This window comes from Camelus dromedarius, chromosome 8, assembly GCF_036321535.1.
Source record: "Camelus dromedarius isolate mCamDro1 chromosome 8, mCamDro1.pat, whole genome shotgun sequence".
Taxonomy (NCBI): domain Eukaryota; kingdom Metazoa; phylum Chordata; class Mammalia; order Artiodactyla; family Camelidae; genus Camelus; species Camelus dromedarius.
The window spans coordinates 8,671,192-8,685,564 of record NC_087443.1 but is presented as its reverse complement, the minus strand read 5'-3'; the positions used below and the strand labels follow the sequence as shown (position 1 = coordinate 8,685,564).

General features: G+C 42.6%; 1 protein-coding gene across 6 annotated transcripts; it reads right to left on the bottom strand.

Moving 5' to 3' along the window:
- Window positions 1-3,238: 3,238 nt before the first annotated feature.
- Window positions 3,239-11,465, bottom strand: LOC105090748 (cytochrome c oxidase assembly factor 6 homolog). 6 transcript variants are annotated; one of them, XM_031460883.2, is made up of 3 exons: window positions 11,399-11,465; window positions 10,513-10,672; window positions 3,239-3,599 (listed from the first exon to the last, which is right to left on the bottom strand). In XM_031460883.2, exons 2-3 carry the CDS (start codon window positions 10,654-10,656, stop codon window positions 3,504-3,506), a joined length of 240 nt encoding a protein of 79 aa, XP_031316743.1. In that variant the 5' UTR covers window positions 10,657-10,672; window positions 11,399-11,465; the 3' UTR covers window positions 3,239-3,503. The 6 variants fall into 6 exon arrangements, with proteins under 6 accessions (XP_031316743.1, XP_064343954.1, XP_010980387.1 ...); XM_064487884.1 differs by having other exon boundaries at window positions 11,347-11,425; XM_010982085.3 differs by lacking the exon at window positions 11,399-11,465 and adding an exon at window positions 11,208-11,346.
- Between the last annotated feature and the right edge of the window lie 2,908 nt (window positions 11,466-14,373).

Below are 14,373 nucleotides of genomic sequence, written 5' to 3'. Positions count from 1 at the left end.
GCTAAGTTGCATCACTTCTTCAATAAAATATTTTAAGGAATTGTGGAAATAAAGCAACATATTTTAAAAAGATCATTTCTTTCCTAGAAACTAGTATTGTCAGAAATGTGGATTATGGTAGGAGTCAGGCAGAAATAGAGCAGATCTCATTATCTATCAGTGCCATACCCTTGTCCAGGGGGTGAGGGGGGTGGAAGCAAAGGTACCGTGTTAAGAAGAGTCACTGGCCTCTTTCTGCTGCTCCATTATCACTTACTCCCAGGGAGGAAGCAGACTTGGCAAGATGCTGCCAGCTTTCCTGTAAAGTTCCTAATGCCAGGTAGTAAGATTTCATTTATTTTTAAATCCGTGAACTAGGCCATAATCATTGATACAAAGTTTTAAGGAAATTTGCATATGCCATTTTTGCTCCAAGTTCAACTAGGGATTACAAATAGTCTACACTCTTTGACAGTTTCCAGCGTGGCCCCAGAAGAGGTGAATTACTCTTGTACATCATGCTTAGTGGTGAGAGTGGAACCCATGAGGGTTGACTTAATGTTTCTGTTCTTCTGGGGTTTTGTGTGGTGCTAAGTAATCTCAGCACCACACAAAATTACTTTATTTAATGGTAACTGTCAGCATCCAGCAATGAACTTCAATCATGTCTGGGTCCTTTTTAGTACTATTTAAATTTCAGAGTCCATTACCTGCATATGTTTTTTTTTTCTCCTGTAACTTTATTAAAATAATTTTTTGTCTTGCAGAAGAGCTGCAAAGACTCTACGTTTCCATATATCCTTCACCCAGATGTTTCTCATAGGACCTTACTTAACCACAGACATTTGTCGAAACTATTAACGGTGGTGCTGGTGCTGTTCACTAGACAGACTACAAATCAGATCTATATTCAGATTTCCCGTTTTCCCACTAATAACGCTTTTTCTGTTCTAGTGCCACTGGCTTTGGCACCGAGGACACGATGTTGCATTTAGGCCTGCTCCTTAGTCTCCTCCAGTCTCTGACAGGTTCTCGGTCTGTCATGACCTTGACACTTTGAAGTCAGGTATTTTGCAAATGTCTCAAAATTTGGGTTTGTCTGGCGTTCTCTTTTGTCAGACTGAGGCCATGGGTTGGAAGGAAGGTTCTGCAGTGATGAAGCGCTTCTCATCACATCTAAGCATGACTTATACCCTGATTTTTGCTTGAAGCACTGTTTGCCATGTTCTTTGCAAACTTACCACTTCTCACTTTGCAGTCTGGTTTTCAGACCAAGCCACTAAGCCAAGCCTACACTCAAGGGCAGGGAAAACGAGCTTCCCCCCTTGGAGGGAGGCGTGTCAGAGGTTTTGGAGGCAACTGTTAATACCACAGTATTTAATAAATGTTTTGGGAGAGAGACTTGGAGGCTCTGCTAATAAGCTTTTTCTCTTGAACTTTTTGCCCCCTGATTTTATCATTCACGAGTGGGTATCACTTACTACTTGGTATTCTTCTGTAAGGAAGATGCGTCCCTCAGTCAGTCCTGTTGAGATGTGTGTGTGTGGTGGGCTCCCATGTCCTTTAATATGCTCTTGTTTTTCTTTTTAAAGCACGTCCTTACGCCCTTGTGCTACAGAGTGTTCCAGGCGCATCTGTAATTTTCTCTCTCCCAGTTCTAGAATCACACATTTCAGCAAGGATCACTGGTTCCATTTATGGGAGAACAGTATAGAAACCAAGATTGGGGTTTCAGGAGATGTACTTGTTACTCCTGGAGCATCACTGCAGCCCCTGTCAGGGGACAGAGCTAGGGGACCTAGATGTCTGCCAACCCACATGTGTGCAAACATACTGTCTAGACAGGGTCACATAAACATGAATTCTTACTGATAACCTGACACCAATCCGACATCAGAAGACTCATTCTAACAGTCAAACGAATCACTCCAGGGTCCTGGTTGACTTTATTTTCATGGGCACAGTGTCGCTCTCTGCAGTGTATGGTTCTCTGGGCTTTGGCTGGTGGATACCTGGATCTACCACCCCGTGCTGCAGGAGACAGGTTCAACACCTCAGGTCCTCTGTGGAACGCCTTCAGTCAGCACCTTTCCCCGTTCACAACCACCGATCTGTCCTCTGTACTGATTTTGCCTTTTATCACGTAATGGAAGCCCATCAGGACCCAGCCTTGGTGTAAGGCAGCTTTCACGTAGCAGAACACAGCTAAGGTTCATCCATGTTGCTGCAAGACTCACAAGTTCGACTTGTTACTGCTCAGGTGTTCCATTGTGCCCCAATTTTTTTTTTTTAAATCCATTCCTTTGTTGTGGGCGTCCGGGTTGCTCCCAGTTTGGGGCAATCATGAATGCAGCTGCTATAAATATTCATATATAGGTTTGGTTTAATAAGCCTTGAAATCATGTAAGTCTTCCAGTTTTGTTCTTTTCAGAATGTTTTGGCTATCTTAGACCTTCTGCTTTTCCATACAAATTTTAGAATCATCTTGTCAATATCTACCAAAAATCTTGTTGAGGTTTTGACTGGGGTTGTTTTGAACCCATAGAACAAACTGGAAAGAATGTAACAGTGTTTTAACACTGACTCTTCTAATACATGAACACAATCTCTCTCCGATTAAGCTGACCTCTGATTTCAAGTGTTGTGTAGTTCTCAGGTTACAGGTCCTGCACGTACTGTTAGATTTATATCTAAGTATTCCTTCTATTTTTAATTTTTTTTAGTGCTGTTATAAACGGTTTTAAATTTTACTTTAAATCCCAGTTGTTCATTGGTGTACAAAAGTGTGATCTTTTGTATACTGATCCTGTTTCCTGCCACCTTTCTAAGATTCACTTATTAATTCTAGGTGTTTTTTTTCTTGATTCTTTGGGATTTTCTACAGAGATAATCTTATCATCCATGAATAGAACAGATTTTATTTCTTCCTTCCCAATTTGTATTCTTTTTTTCTTTTTTGTCTTACTGAAGTACTAGGAACCCAGGACAGTGTTCAATAGAAGTGAGGACATCCTTCCTCGTTACTAACTTTACAGAAAAAGTATTCATTGTCCTATCGTTAACAATCTTAGCTGAAGGTTTTTCCTAGAGGTTCTTTATTTTACCTGCATATTTTAATTTCAAGCTCTCCCCCACTTTTTTTGTGCCTGTATTAAAATGCTGACTCCCAGGACAATGGCAAACCTACTTTTTTAGTGTATATCTATATCTATAATAGTATTTGCCTACTACCTGTCCTCCAACAAAAAAGATACAGGTGTTTTTATAATAAGCTTTAATTTTATTTTTTTCTTAAAATATATTTTTTTCTTTTACTAAATTAAGTGTATTTCATATCATTTGATGTCAATTCTTTGTAAGTTGAATAAACGGAATCCTGTTACTTGATCATTTTAATTAAGAGTTGTACATATGGACCATGTATTCATGTTTAGCATCATTCAAGCTACTACTGTCCCATAGTCAGCATTTTCAAATGTCCAGAAAAAAAGAACTTCAATCATTCTGAAATGTTCAGGAATAGCCTAGGACTTTGAGGTTGTTTTTGGAGGCTGGATCTCTCCGGCTTCAAACTTTTCTTTGAATTTTAAGTAGTCTCTTCTTTTATCAAAATATTTTATCTGTTGAGAAAAAAAGGTCTGAAATAAGAGCAAGCTACACAGCTTGAACGAAAGCACAGACTTAAATGTAATTCAATATAAACTGTATAAGTGGCATAAGTAATTTATATTCTAGAACCATTTTGAATCAGTGCATTTGATGGATATGAGTCTCCGAAGAGACCGTAGATCAGTGAGTCCTAACCCTTTTTGGGCACAGACCCTGCTGAGAATTTGAGGACCCTGTGAACCTTCTCAAGAAGCGTGCCTGTGCTTAGACATGTGGGACTTGCCCTGCAAGTTCGGAGTTCATACAGCTCTCAGATCATAGGCTTCATGATCTAAAGACACTGTACATGGATTTCCTATCAACTGTAACTTCAGTAAATCTTGTAATTCATTAGCCATGATATTTTTATTAAGCTTATCATATCCAGAAATATAATTCAAGGAGATAGACACATAGTTAAAAACTATTTATGACCTGTGAATAAGTAAGTTGATAGTGAAACTTAAATAAATTAAAGATTCTATTTTATTATTTTTTATTTGCATCCTCCTCTTGCCATTAGGAATCTGGAGTATCTTAAAGCCCCATATCCTGAAACAGTAAAATCCCAGAAGTAGAAAATCAAGGCCAACCACAGAATCATCACAGTGTCTCTATCTGAGCTGTTTTGCAGACAAGGCAAAGGCAGGACACACACATTTTTCACTGTCAGAACAGAAAAGTTTTTCTTAGGATTTAATTCTTATATATTTCAGTGGAGCCTGAGCTGAGACTGAGAATGCAGAAACCTGCCCTGTCCGAAGCTGGGGTAAGAGGCTCCGATAAAGCCAGCTACAAAGGTAACGTTTCTCTGGAGGACACACTGCAGGTCACAGAGTGTACTAACAGAGCCCTTTGAGTGACTGATGCTTTCTTATTCACCAAGAAACTTTGCTCTCTACAATCATAAACTCAGAAATTTGCTCTTTGAAGTTGTTTTGGTAAGAAAGAAACACCCACTTTGGCCTGAAGGATCTGATAGGCACTTGGACACAAAGAAGCAGTCTTGATTTCCAAGTCAGGTGCAAGGCTTCAAATAAGGGGTTTCTGAGCATGACATTCAGCATTTATCTTTGCAGAAAACAGGACCCTGGGTCCACTTCTCAGTCCAGAGCTGATGACGACCCACTTATATGCAGCCCTGCTTTGCTCTACTTCTTCATTTCAGTTTCATCTAAACTCCAACCTTCCCCCAAACCCAGGGATAACTCCTTTCCTTTGCTGGTGAGATGCCCACAGCAGCCCTGGTGCGTGGGCTCCCTGCTTACGGCACACGAATAAATCTCACCGTCAAGACTACACACCCCTGTGAGTTGTACTCCATTACATGTATATATGCTGCATCTTCCTTATCCATTCATCTGTTGATGTACACTTAGGATGCTTCCGTATCTTGGCAATTATAAATAATGTTGCTATTAATAGCAGGATGTATGTATCTTTTTTACTTAATTCTTATTTTGTGGTTGGCCTTATTCCTTTGGTAACTATGTAAGCTTAAAAAGCTAAAGCTCTAAATGTCCTTAGAAATAATGAAAAGTACATATATGTAAATTTTAAAAATATGTGCAGTATATTGTGTATATGTATTTACATGCAATGTATTATATATGTGCAGTCAAACTATAACAATTCTACCTAATAAAACTGAAAAAAAAAACCCAACAAGGTAGATCTGAGGATTTAGTGGGTAGAATTAAGGACAATCATGTTAAACGAGAGCCAATCTAAAATTCAAGATTCAAATTCCCGGGACACAAAGTCTATTTGTTACAGTGTGGGTCATGTCCACTACTGTGGTCAAAAGAGTGAGGTCCCAAGATTGGTAGATCTTTAGAACTGCATAGGAGAAATTGTCCCAAAAAAGTGGGTTTGGGAAAGAAAAAAATAAACTAACTGTTTTAACACTTTGTTAACTAGAATTTTAATAAATCAAAATAGTCTATTTAATGTGGGAAAAAAAACAAAAGACTACATACCCCTGGTGGTCTTGGGCTGCCTGGGCTGGGCTGGGTGTTGCATGTAACAGATCCCAGATGAACAAATGGACAACGTCCTTAACACTCCTGTGGCGAATCAACAGATCTTTGCGTCTCCTGTCGCTTCTCAACTACCTAATGGACCGTTCCACGAGTAGCCCTACTCACATTTCAGTCCACAGCTCCTCCCCTCTCAGCCAATGACTGCATCACTCTCCACCTAAACACTCCGACCTCTCTCCTTGATCGCCACAGGACAGGCCCTCCTCACTTCTCACCTGGGTTGATGTAACAGCTGTCTAACTGGTTTCTCTACCCTCCTTAATCCATCTGTCACACCACTGCCAAGTATAATCTTTCTGAAATCCCAATTTGATCATGTCACTGCTTGTTTAGAGATCTTTCAAGGCATCCCTATTGCCTTCAAGGTCAGCATCCAAACTCCTCAGTGAGACATACAAGGTCATTCATGGCTCAGTCTCTGCCCATGTGTCTATCCTCCGAGTTTACCACCAGTCCGGAAATGCTGGCCACCCAGAGCTACCCCAGTTCCCAAATGTGCTTGTTCCTTGTTCATCCTGCTTCTATGCCTCTGCATACACACCATACTCTCTGCTTGAAAAGCTCGTCTCCACAGTGCTTACCACCCGATTCAATTAACAGTGAGGACCTTTGACATGTGGCACCTCTAAAAGGCTAATGTCTGAAAGGCTAAAAGGCTAACACATCAACCAGCACTGACTGAGAAGCACTGTGTACACAGAAGGCTGGTGTCCTCTAAACCATTACATGAGAGGCAGGGCAGCAGCACGAATGCCAAAATACTGCCATTTCTGAGACATTTCAAAGGCTCCCAGGAAAAAGACAGTATCAGAAACTGACATTGGGATCAAACCTCTTGGATGTCTGGTTGCTCTGCTTGCGGAAGACTGCGCTGCACGATGCTGGAATAACACACCTGAGCCCTGCTCCTTCCTAAGTTATGAACCAAGAGGAGACTTTACACAGGACCATTATACAAGTCAGACTGATGAAAGCTACAACAGAGAGAAAGTGGCAGAGACATTTGTTCTTGTGACAGTGTATTAGTTGTACGGCATATTTACTATGTAACAAGTGTGTTTTTTAGTGTTTTATGACTGAAGTATTCATTGTAAAATCGCTATTTGGTGGTTTTATCTATACCTTTATTCTTTGGCTGTGACTTAAGCTAAGGAAAAGTAAATACAAACTTTGGAATCGTAGAAACCTACATTCAAATCCCCTCTACTGGTTAGCTGATCTTGAACAAATTATTTCATTTTTCTGAGCCTTAGTTCCTATTATGTAAAAGAGACACAACAGGACCTCACAAAACTGAATGAAAATTACAGCTAATGAGAACAAAATGTCTCACACAGAATGCATTCAAGGGATACTCCCATTACTTCCCCTCTGCCCCCCTCCCCACCTTCCCCCATGCATCTCTGGAAATATCTTTCATTTTTATTCTATGGCCACTGGGTAAAATTTCAGCAAGATTAAAACCGGAGTAGAGAGCACAGGTGACAGCGAGCAAAGGACTGAGGGAGCAGGTTGAGAGGGGAGCTCAGGTGCAGACTAAGAACAGTCTGCAGAGGAAAACGGAGAGTGGCTACCACTGTGAGGTGAAGGGGAAGGGATTTTGGAATACTTTGCTCTACCACCCACTCCCCTGTTTTGCTGGAGTCATCTCTAACTTTGCAGGTTGCTGTCATTTCCTCTGACAATACTCATGTCATACTCTTGGGTGGTTCAGTATACAGGTGATTGATCCTTCCAATAGCCTGGCCTCTCAGCAACTTGACCTTTTCAATGATCTTGTCCTCCAACTTAACCCACTCCCAGGAGCAAAGCCCAGACGTCGTCTTCACCCACAAACACAGCCCTTCTGTAATCCCAGGTCTGAACATCCCACTCTCCAAACACCCCCTCACCACTTCCTCTTTGAGACTCTAATGCCAACAGCCCCTTGATCCACCACTTTTTCACTGCCATCCCTCTCACACCCTCACCAGCCTCCTTACCCCCAACTCAGAGCTCTCCAGTGGCTCCCCGTATCACTGAGAGTAAAAGCCACCATCCCTGGCCTCCCATCATCCAGGGCCGTAACTTCTGTTCTCTCCTCGCTGTTCCTGAAATACACGGGACCTGTCCCCACGGCAGGGTCCACTGTCTTATGTTCTCCTGCTTCTCTCCTGGGAACAGTCCTGCAGTAATTCCCACAGGCACTGTGGACTCGGGGACTCTGCTGATGCTGGTACCTTTCACTGAGGTTGGGAGTGTGAGAGGAGAGGCCTGCTGAATACAAGATGAGCAAGAATTCTTTCTTGTATCTGCAGAGGTGAAGGCTGGTCCTTGTGAACCTCCAAGCAGAAAGCTCAACGGGTGCTTCTGAAGTTGGAGAAAGGGCCAGGCTGGTGATGCAGATTTGGGCATCAACACGTAAGTGGTACTTCAAGCCCTGGCTGTAGGGAAGACCGGCTTGGGAAAGGGGTGGCACAGCGGGGAACTCTGAAGTGCTCGGCAGTAAGACGCGGAAAGCATTCCAAACAGCAACAGCTGCTGGAGACGAGGGGGGAACCTGGGGGAGTGAAATGTGAAGGGACCCAAGGCCGTGGCACTTTTCTATTTAAATAGACTTGAATGATGATTAAGTCTCTAGAACAACATGAGACTTGTGCAGCCTAATTCACAGATCCTTTTCTGACATGACAGGTACAGAAAGAAGTATGTGCATCAGGGAAGAGCATGGGGTCTGGACTCAGACCACTGGGCTCAATCCAGGCTCTGCACTGACAAGTGCCCTCATTGCTGTGCGCCTGTGTAAAAGGGTAACAGAGTCTTTGTGAGGAATAAATTATATAGACAGCACATTTGAAGTGCTTAGAGCTAATAAATGACTAATGTCAGCTGTAACCAGGATGCAGTGACCTGGAGAGAGGGCACTCGGCCTGTGTCTGGGTGGAAGAGACATACAATAAAGAAGCACCTGGCTGGCTGTAAAAACAAAAACAAACCTTTCAAGATACCAAGAACAGAAACTGCCCAGAAACCAGGGAGATGGGAGTGTCTACTAGCCACGAAGCTGGAGGAAAAGCAGTTGTTTTGGTGGGGAGAGAGGATAAAAATCCAGGGCTGAAGCATAACTTCCCAGAGGGGCTAAGACGGTGATTCCCAACTGTGCTTATCCGCCAGAACCACCTGTACGGGCAGAGCCCTTTTAAAAAGAAGCTTCCAGAAATTCAGTAGATCTGAGGTGAGGCCTGGGACACAGCACTGCCCCTCCCCCCTTTTTAAAATTTCCATACGATTCTGACACACAACCTGAGTGGAAAACCATGGCTAGGCTGTCAAAAGACAGGTCTCATTGTGAAGAGGTTCTCCTGGGAAAATGTAGGGGTGGGGTGCAATCTGCTAACATTCTAGCCATGACTTACCTCAAAGGGCTTCATCATTCCCACCCCAGGGCCCCACATCCGTCCCTGTGCCTCGGTGACCACGGGGCCAGACAGCAGAGAGTGAGAAGAGGACAGCACAGGCCGCAGGGGTGTCCAGGTCTTACAGGACTCACGTCTGATGTCAGCACAAACTCCCACATTTTCCACCTACTTCTTAAACCAGGAATCAACTTTCAATGCATCTCTAATGGAAACCAGAGACATACAACATTTTTTGCCTAAATCATCCTCTAGTCCAATCATAAAGCCCCTCCTTTATCAGCTTTCAGTTTATATGTCAAGTTAGACACTTATCTTCATGGTAGTCCCATGAGACAGGTCGCGTCATGCTGACTTTCCAGATGGAGAGCTCTTCTAAAGCAGCACCCACTCACTGCGCTCATCCTCACCCCCATCCCACCCTTCTGCGGTCTTCTTCCAGCCACAGCCTCCTCCTCTAAACATCTGAGGTGTGAGAGGGTGAAGATCCTAATCCACTCATCTCCAAAATGATCTGTTCTCCAAGCTACGTGACATACCCTGGAGTAGCATGAAATGGTGAAAAAGCACAGACTTGTCGAAGTTCACACCTCACATCAGCCAGCTGGGCCTGACTTAGATTTTCGGTTCTGCCATTTACCAATACTGAGCAAGTTATTTCCGTGCTCCTCTGGAAATTGAGAGCAGCAACGCCCATCTTAAGAGGTATTAATGAAGGTGCGTCAAGCACTTACACAAGATCACTTACTGAGCCCAGTGATATTAGTTCCTTTTCCCAACCCCTCCATTCTAAGGACAGGCGATACAGAGAATGAGGCATTTGGGGCAGCTGGTGGCAGAAGCCACCATATGAACATTTTGTTTCTTTTACTTTCTAAACTCCTTTCTTTGTATTTTGGGCATATGACTATACACTATATGATTTTGGGTAGGCAACTGGGAATGTTTTACTGCTGATAGTAGCTCTAGGCCAATGAATTTGCTAACTCTTGCCCAAGATTAAATACTATCACTTCAGAAGATCCTGGAGAAGTCTACCAATTTTAGGGGGCTGGAATTTTTTGGTTATTGTTTGTATGTTTGTTTTGTTTTGCAATGATCTTTAGAGTATCAGGTGGCATCTTCCAAACTTCTGCCTGACATGTACATAAAACAAGCCTGGATTATCAGACACGGTTTTCTCTGCCCCTCAGTGAAAGTGCAGATTTGACATGTCTGAGACAGGGCTTCATTTCATAGCCCACCACTCACATGGTAAGCTCTTTTGTGTTTTTGGCGGGGGATGGAGGGAGGTAATTAGGTTTAATTATTTATTTTTAGCGGAGATCCTAGGGATTGAACTCAGGACCTCGTGCATGCTAAGCATACGCTCTACCACTTGAGCTGTACCCTCCCCGCTCCTCTCTGTGTTTTAACACCAAACAGAAACGCGTCCAAGTGTGACTTACCCACTGCTGGGGACAACTTGATTCAAATGAGCTTCTTAAGTTCTTGCATTGAGAAGCGTCCTCTGTGTTCTCATCTAAACACTTCCAGTACTCATCCCGGGCTCCCCAGCAAGCCTGCCTTTCTTTCATAGATGGGGCTGCCATTCCTAGTGGGCTCAACCTGTCAACCAAAACATGTGACATTAACAAGGAACTTGTAATTCGAGAGCAGACGAGGCAAAGAAAAAATACTGTCGTTCCCTCCAACCCCTTCTATTTAAAGTCACGCCTCGGGATTTTAATGATGAGACTGAAACTCATGAGCTCTACATTAACGGTATCATAGGGGTACTCGCTTCTGAAGCTCATCTCTCACAGCACGTAATTTGCTCCACTGCTGGGGTGGCAGCCCGGCCTCAGAAAGCCGGGGTTCGACCGCGGCTCTCACACAGCCTACCACTTAGAACACTTCAGTACTTCTCTCGAGCCGGCCTCCCCACCGGTCAAACGCGGGCAGCAGCGCCCATTTTACAAGGCTGCCGTTCGAAGCAAAGTGCCGTACAGATGTGCACAGATGAATGCACGCGGGCAAAATCACCAAGCAGGAAGAGGAGAGCTACTCCGCTTCGCCGAAGAGGGACCCGAGGCTCGCGGAGAGTCAGCGACCCCCGGGTCCGTTCCCGCCGCGCCCCGCCCGGCCCCACCAGGAAGCCGACCTCTCAACCCGCCCACAGCCGGTGAGGGGAAAGGGTCACGCAGCGGAACAACCGGGGAAAAAAGGCGCGGTGCCGAGTCCTGGCGCCGCAGGGTCGCCTCGCCCGCGTGGGCTCAGCGGCGTAGACACCCCGCCACCACCTCAAAAAAGCAATTCGCGCGGCGAATTCGCTGGCCTTGAAATGACCCTTACAGGCTGCCGTTAGGGGCTCCAGAAGGGCGGGACTTCCGGTTCCGTTCCCCGACCTGTGGGAGTGACTTCCAGGGCGGTCCCGGAGAGGGAGGCGGTGCCTGGGGACGCGGAGGTGGAGAGTGAGCCGGCAGGTAACTCCTCCCAGCGGCTTGGCCCTGTGAACGTCTTGGTACCTCTCTCCCTGCAGTTTTTCGTAATTTTGACGGACTGTGCTCCTTTCGTGAATTTCAGTTTTTCTGTATATCTCGCTAAGCACCGCCCAGAATGCTCAATGTGCCAGCGCTGGCGGACGAGGCGGCTTTGTGTGAAAGTTTGCACCTGCTAGATGAGAGCTGGACGGAGCGTTAAAGAGCCCTGAGGGCTTAACTCCTCGCTTCTTAGATTAACAGAAAAAGGAAAGAAAGAGACGGCCGCAGAGGGAGGCGAGTGACGGCCCAGGACACTTGTCAAATGAGTGACTAAGCTGAGAACTCTGGGCACCAAGCTCCCAGTTATCTGGTTGAGGTTTCATCCTCTCACGTCTCCTAACATCATCACCTTTTCCTTGCTTGAACCCTTGCCGCTTTCTTCTGTAGATGCAAAAGATCCTTTTAGTTGGTGTTTGGAGACATCTAGTGAAAAGAACGTGAAGGCAAAGTTCCAGTCGGCTGAAATCTGATAGTTCGTGAGGTTAAAATGCGAGCCTGATTAGCTTTTACAGCTGAGATCCTTGGACTTGGATCTGAAATTTGCCAAAGGTAATACAAATTGTTCAGGAGAGTGGGTAAAGTTAGTATTTGTATTATTGTTTTCATCTTGTGGATTTTTTTTTTTTTTTTTTTTTTTACTCCCTAAAGGCCACGGTGTTTTTCAAAAGGACGAAAAGAGCTGCCCCAGATATTCTGAAAGGATGCTATTTTTAATATATGAGTTAATATCTCCCAACAGAATCTTTGTTTCAAAGCATGTTTATGGATAAAGGTCAGCCAATCATCAAGTTCTCTTACAGATTCCGTGTGCTCCATAGTCCTGTTGAAGGTCTAAGTGCTTATAAAACTCATAAGCAATTTACAGCTCAGCACTCAGTGCTGCTGTTTGATTCTTTCCAAATTGAACACATGCAGATTTTCAGATTGGCTGTGTGAATCTAAGTACCACCAAACACATGTTAGGAGAATTTATAGGCTATATTGGAAAAGAAGCTGAAAGGTCTTTAGCTAGACATCCCCTTTCAAGAAGTTAGAACAAGGAGAGAAAACTTAAAGAAAGTAGAAGGTGGAAATACATGCTAAGATACTTGAGTATGGGAAGTATTTCTGTAATAGTTAATGGACTCTAATTAGTGGATTGCTTTAGCTTTACCAGAGCCATCATTTCTTTTTACACTATGTCTATCAAGGGCAGTTTATATAGAGATAGTACCTTTTAAATATGACTAAGGATATATAAAAAGGATGAAAGGAAAGAATCTTGGATGACTTATGAGTTGAAAAAAGAAATATATTAAAATTTTTAAGTTTATATGTACTTAAATATATATAAAATATGTACTTGAAGCTTGACAAAATTATTAAGAAAAAACATGGCCGTATTGGGTGATTTTAATAAGCCTTTCCCAGTGATTATGATAAACAAAAGAACAGGGATGTAGAAAATTTGAATAACATGATGTACAAACTTGACCTAATGAATATACACAGAAAAACACAACCAAAATCAGAACATATATTTTTCTGGAAAGCAGACATGATATATTACCAAAATAAACCACAAACTTAGCTGTAAAGCAACTTCAACAAATTTTAAAGATTGAAATCATTCAGCATGTATTTTTTGAGTACAGTGCAGTTAAGCTAGAAATCAATAAAGAACTGTAAAAACAAGTCCACATAACCCTTAGCCAAAGAGTCATAACGATAATGAGGAAATATTTTGAGCTGAACGATGAAATACAATAGCAATACCTGTGGAATAAGATTAATGCAGAATTTAGAGGGAAATTATAGCCTTAAGTAAGTGTATTGGAAAAGAGGCTGATTCTAAGTGAAGTAAGCCAGAAAGAGAAAGAAAAATACCATATGAGATCGCTTATATGAGGAATCTTTAAAAAAACAAAAACAAAACAAAGCATAAATACAAAACAGAAACAGACTCATAGACATAGAAAACAAACTTGTGGTTGCCAAGGGGGTGGAGGGTGGGAAGGGACAGACTGGGATTTTAAAATGCAGAATAGATAAACAAGATTATACTGTATAGCATAGGGAAATATATACAAGATCTTGTGGTAGCTCATAGTGAAAAAAAATTTAACAACGAATATATATGTGTTCATGTATGACTGAAAAATTGTGCTCTACACTAGAATTTGACACAATATTGTAAAATAACTATTACTCAATAAAAAAATGTAAAACAATAAAAAAAAAAAGAAAAGAAGCTGAAAGGTCTTTAGCTAGACATCCCCTTTCAAGAAGTTAGAAAAAGGAGAGAAAACTTAAAGTAGAAGGAGGGAAATAATGCTAAGAGCAGAAATGAATGGAATGGGAAACAAAAGCATTAGAGTGCTAGACACTGCCTGTACTGGCTCGGGAGAGCCAGCCCTGCACACCTCTTCCCAACTCCATGGTCAATAATATCAAACTGGTTGCTTGAAATTGCCCCGCTGGGAATCTTCACACTGTGGAAATCAGCACACAGGGTAGTGTTCTGTTTTGTTATGTTCAGAGCCAGCTCACTGGCACACCACTGTATACAGCAGATTTTAAAAATCCAAAAGTTGATTTTGTTTGGAAAAGACTAATAAAATTGACAAATATTTGATAGTATTGAGTAATAAAAGGAGAGATGTTAATGACCTATATCAATAATGAAAACTATACTTAGGAATCAAAACAGAACATCTTATAAACAATTTAATGCAAATAAAATTTAGATAAACGTACAAACCTCAAGGAAAACAACTAGCTGACCCAAGAGTGGAAACTGTGAATAAT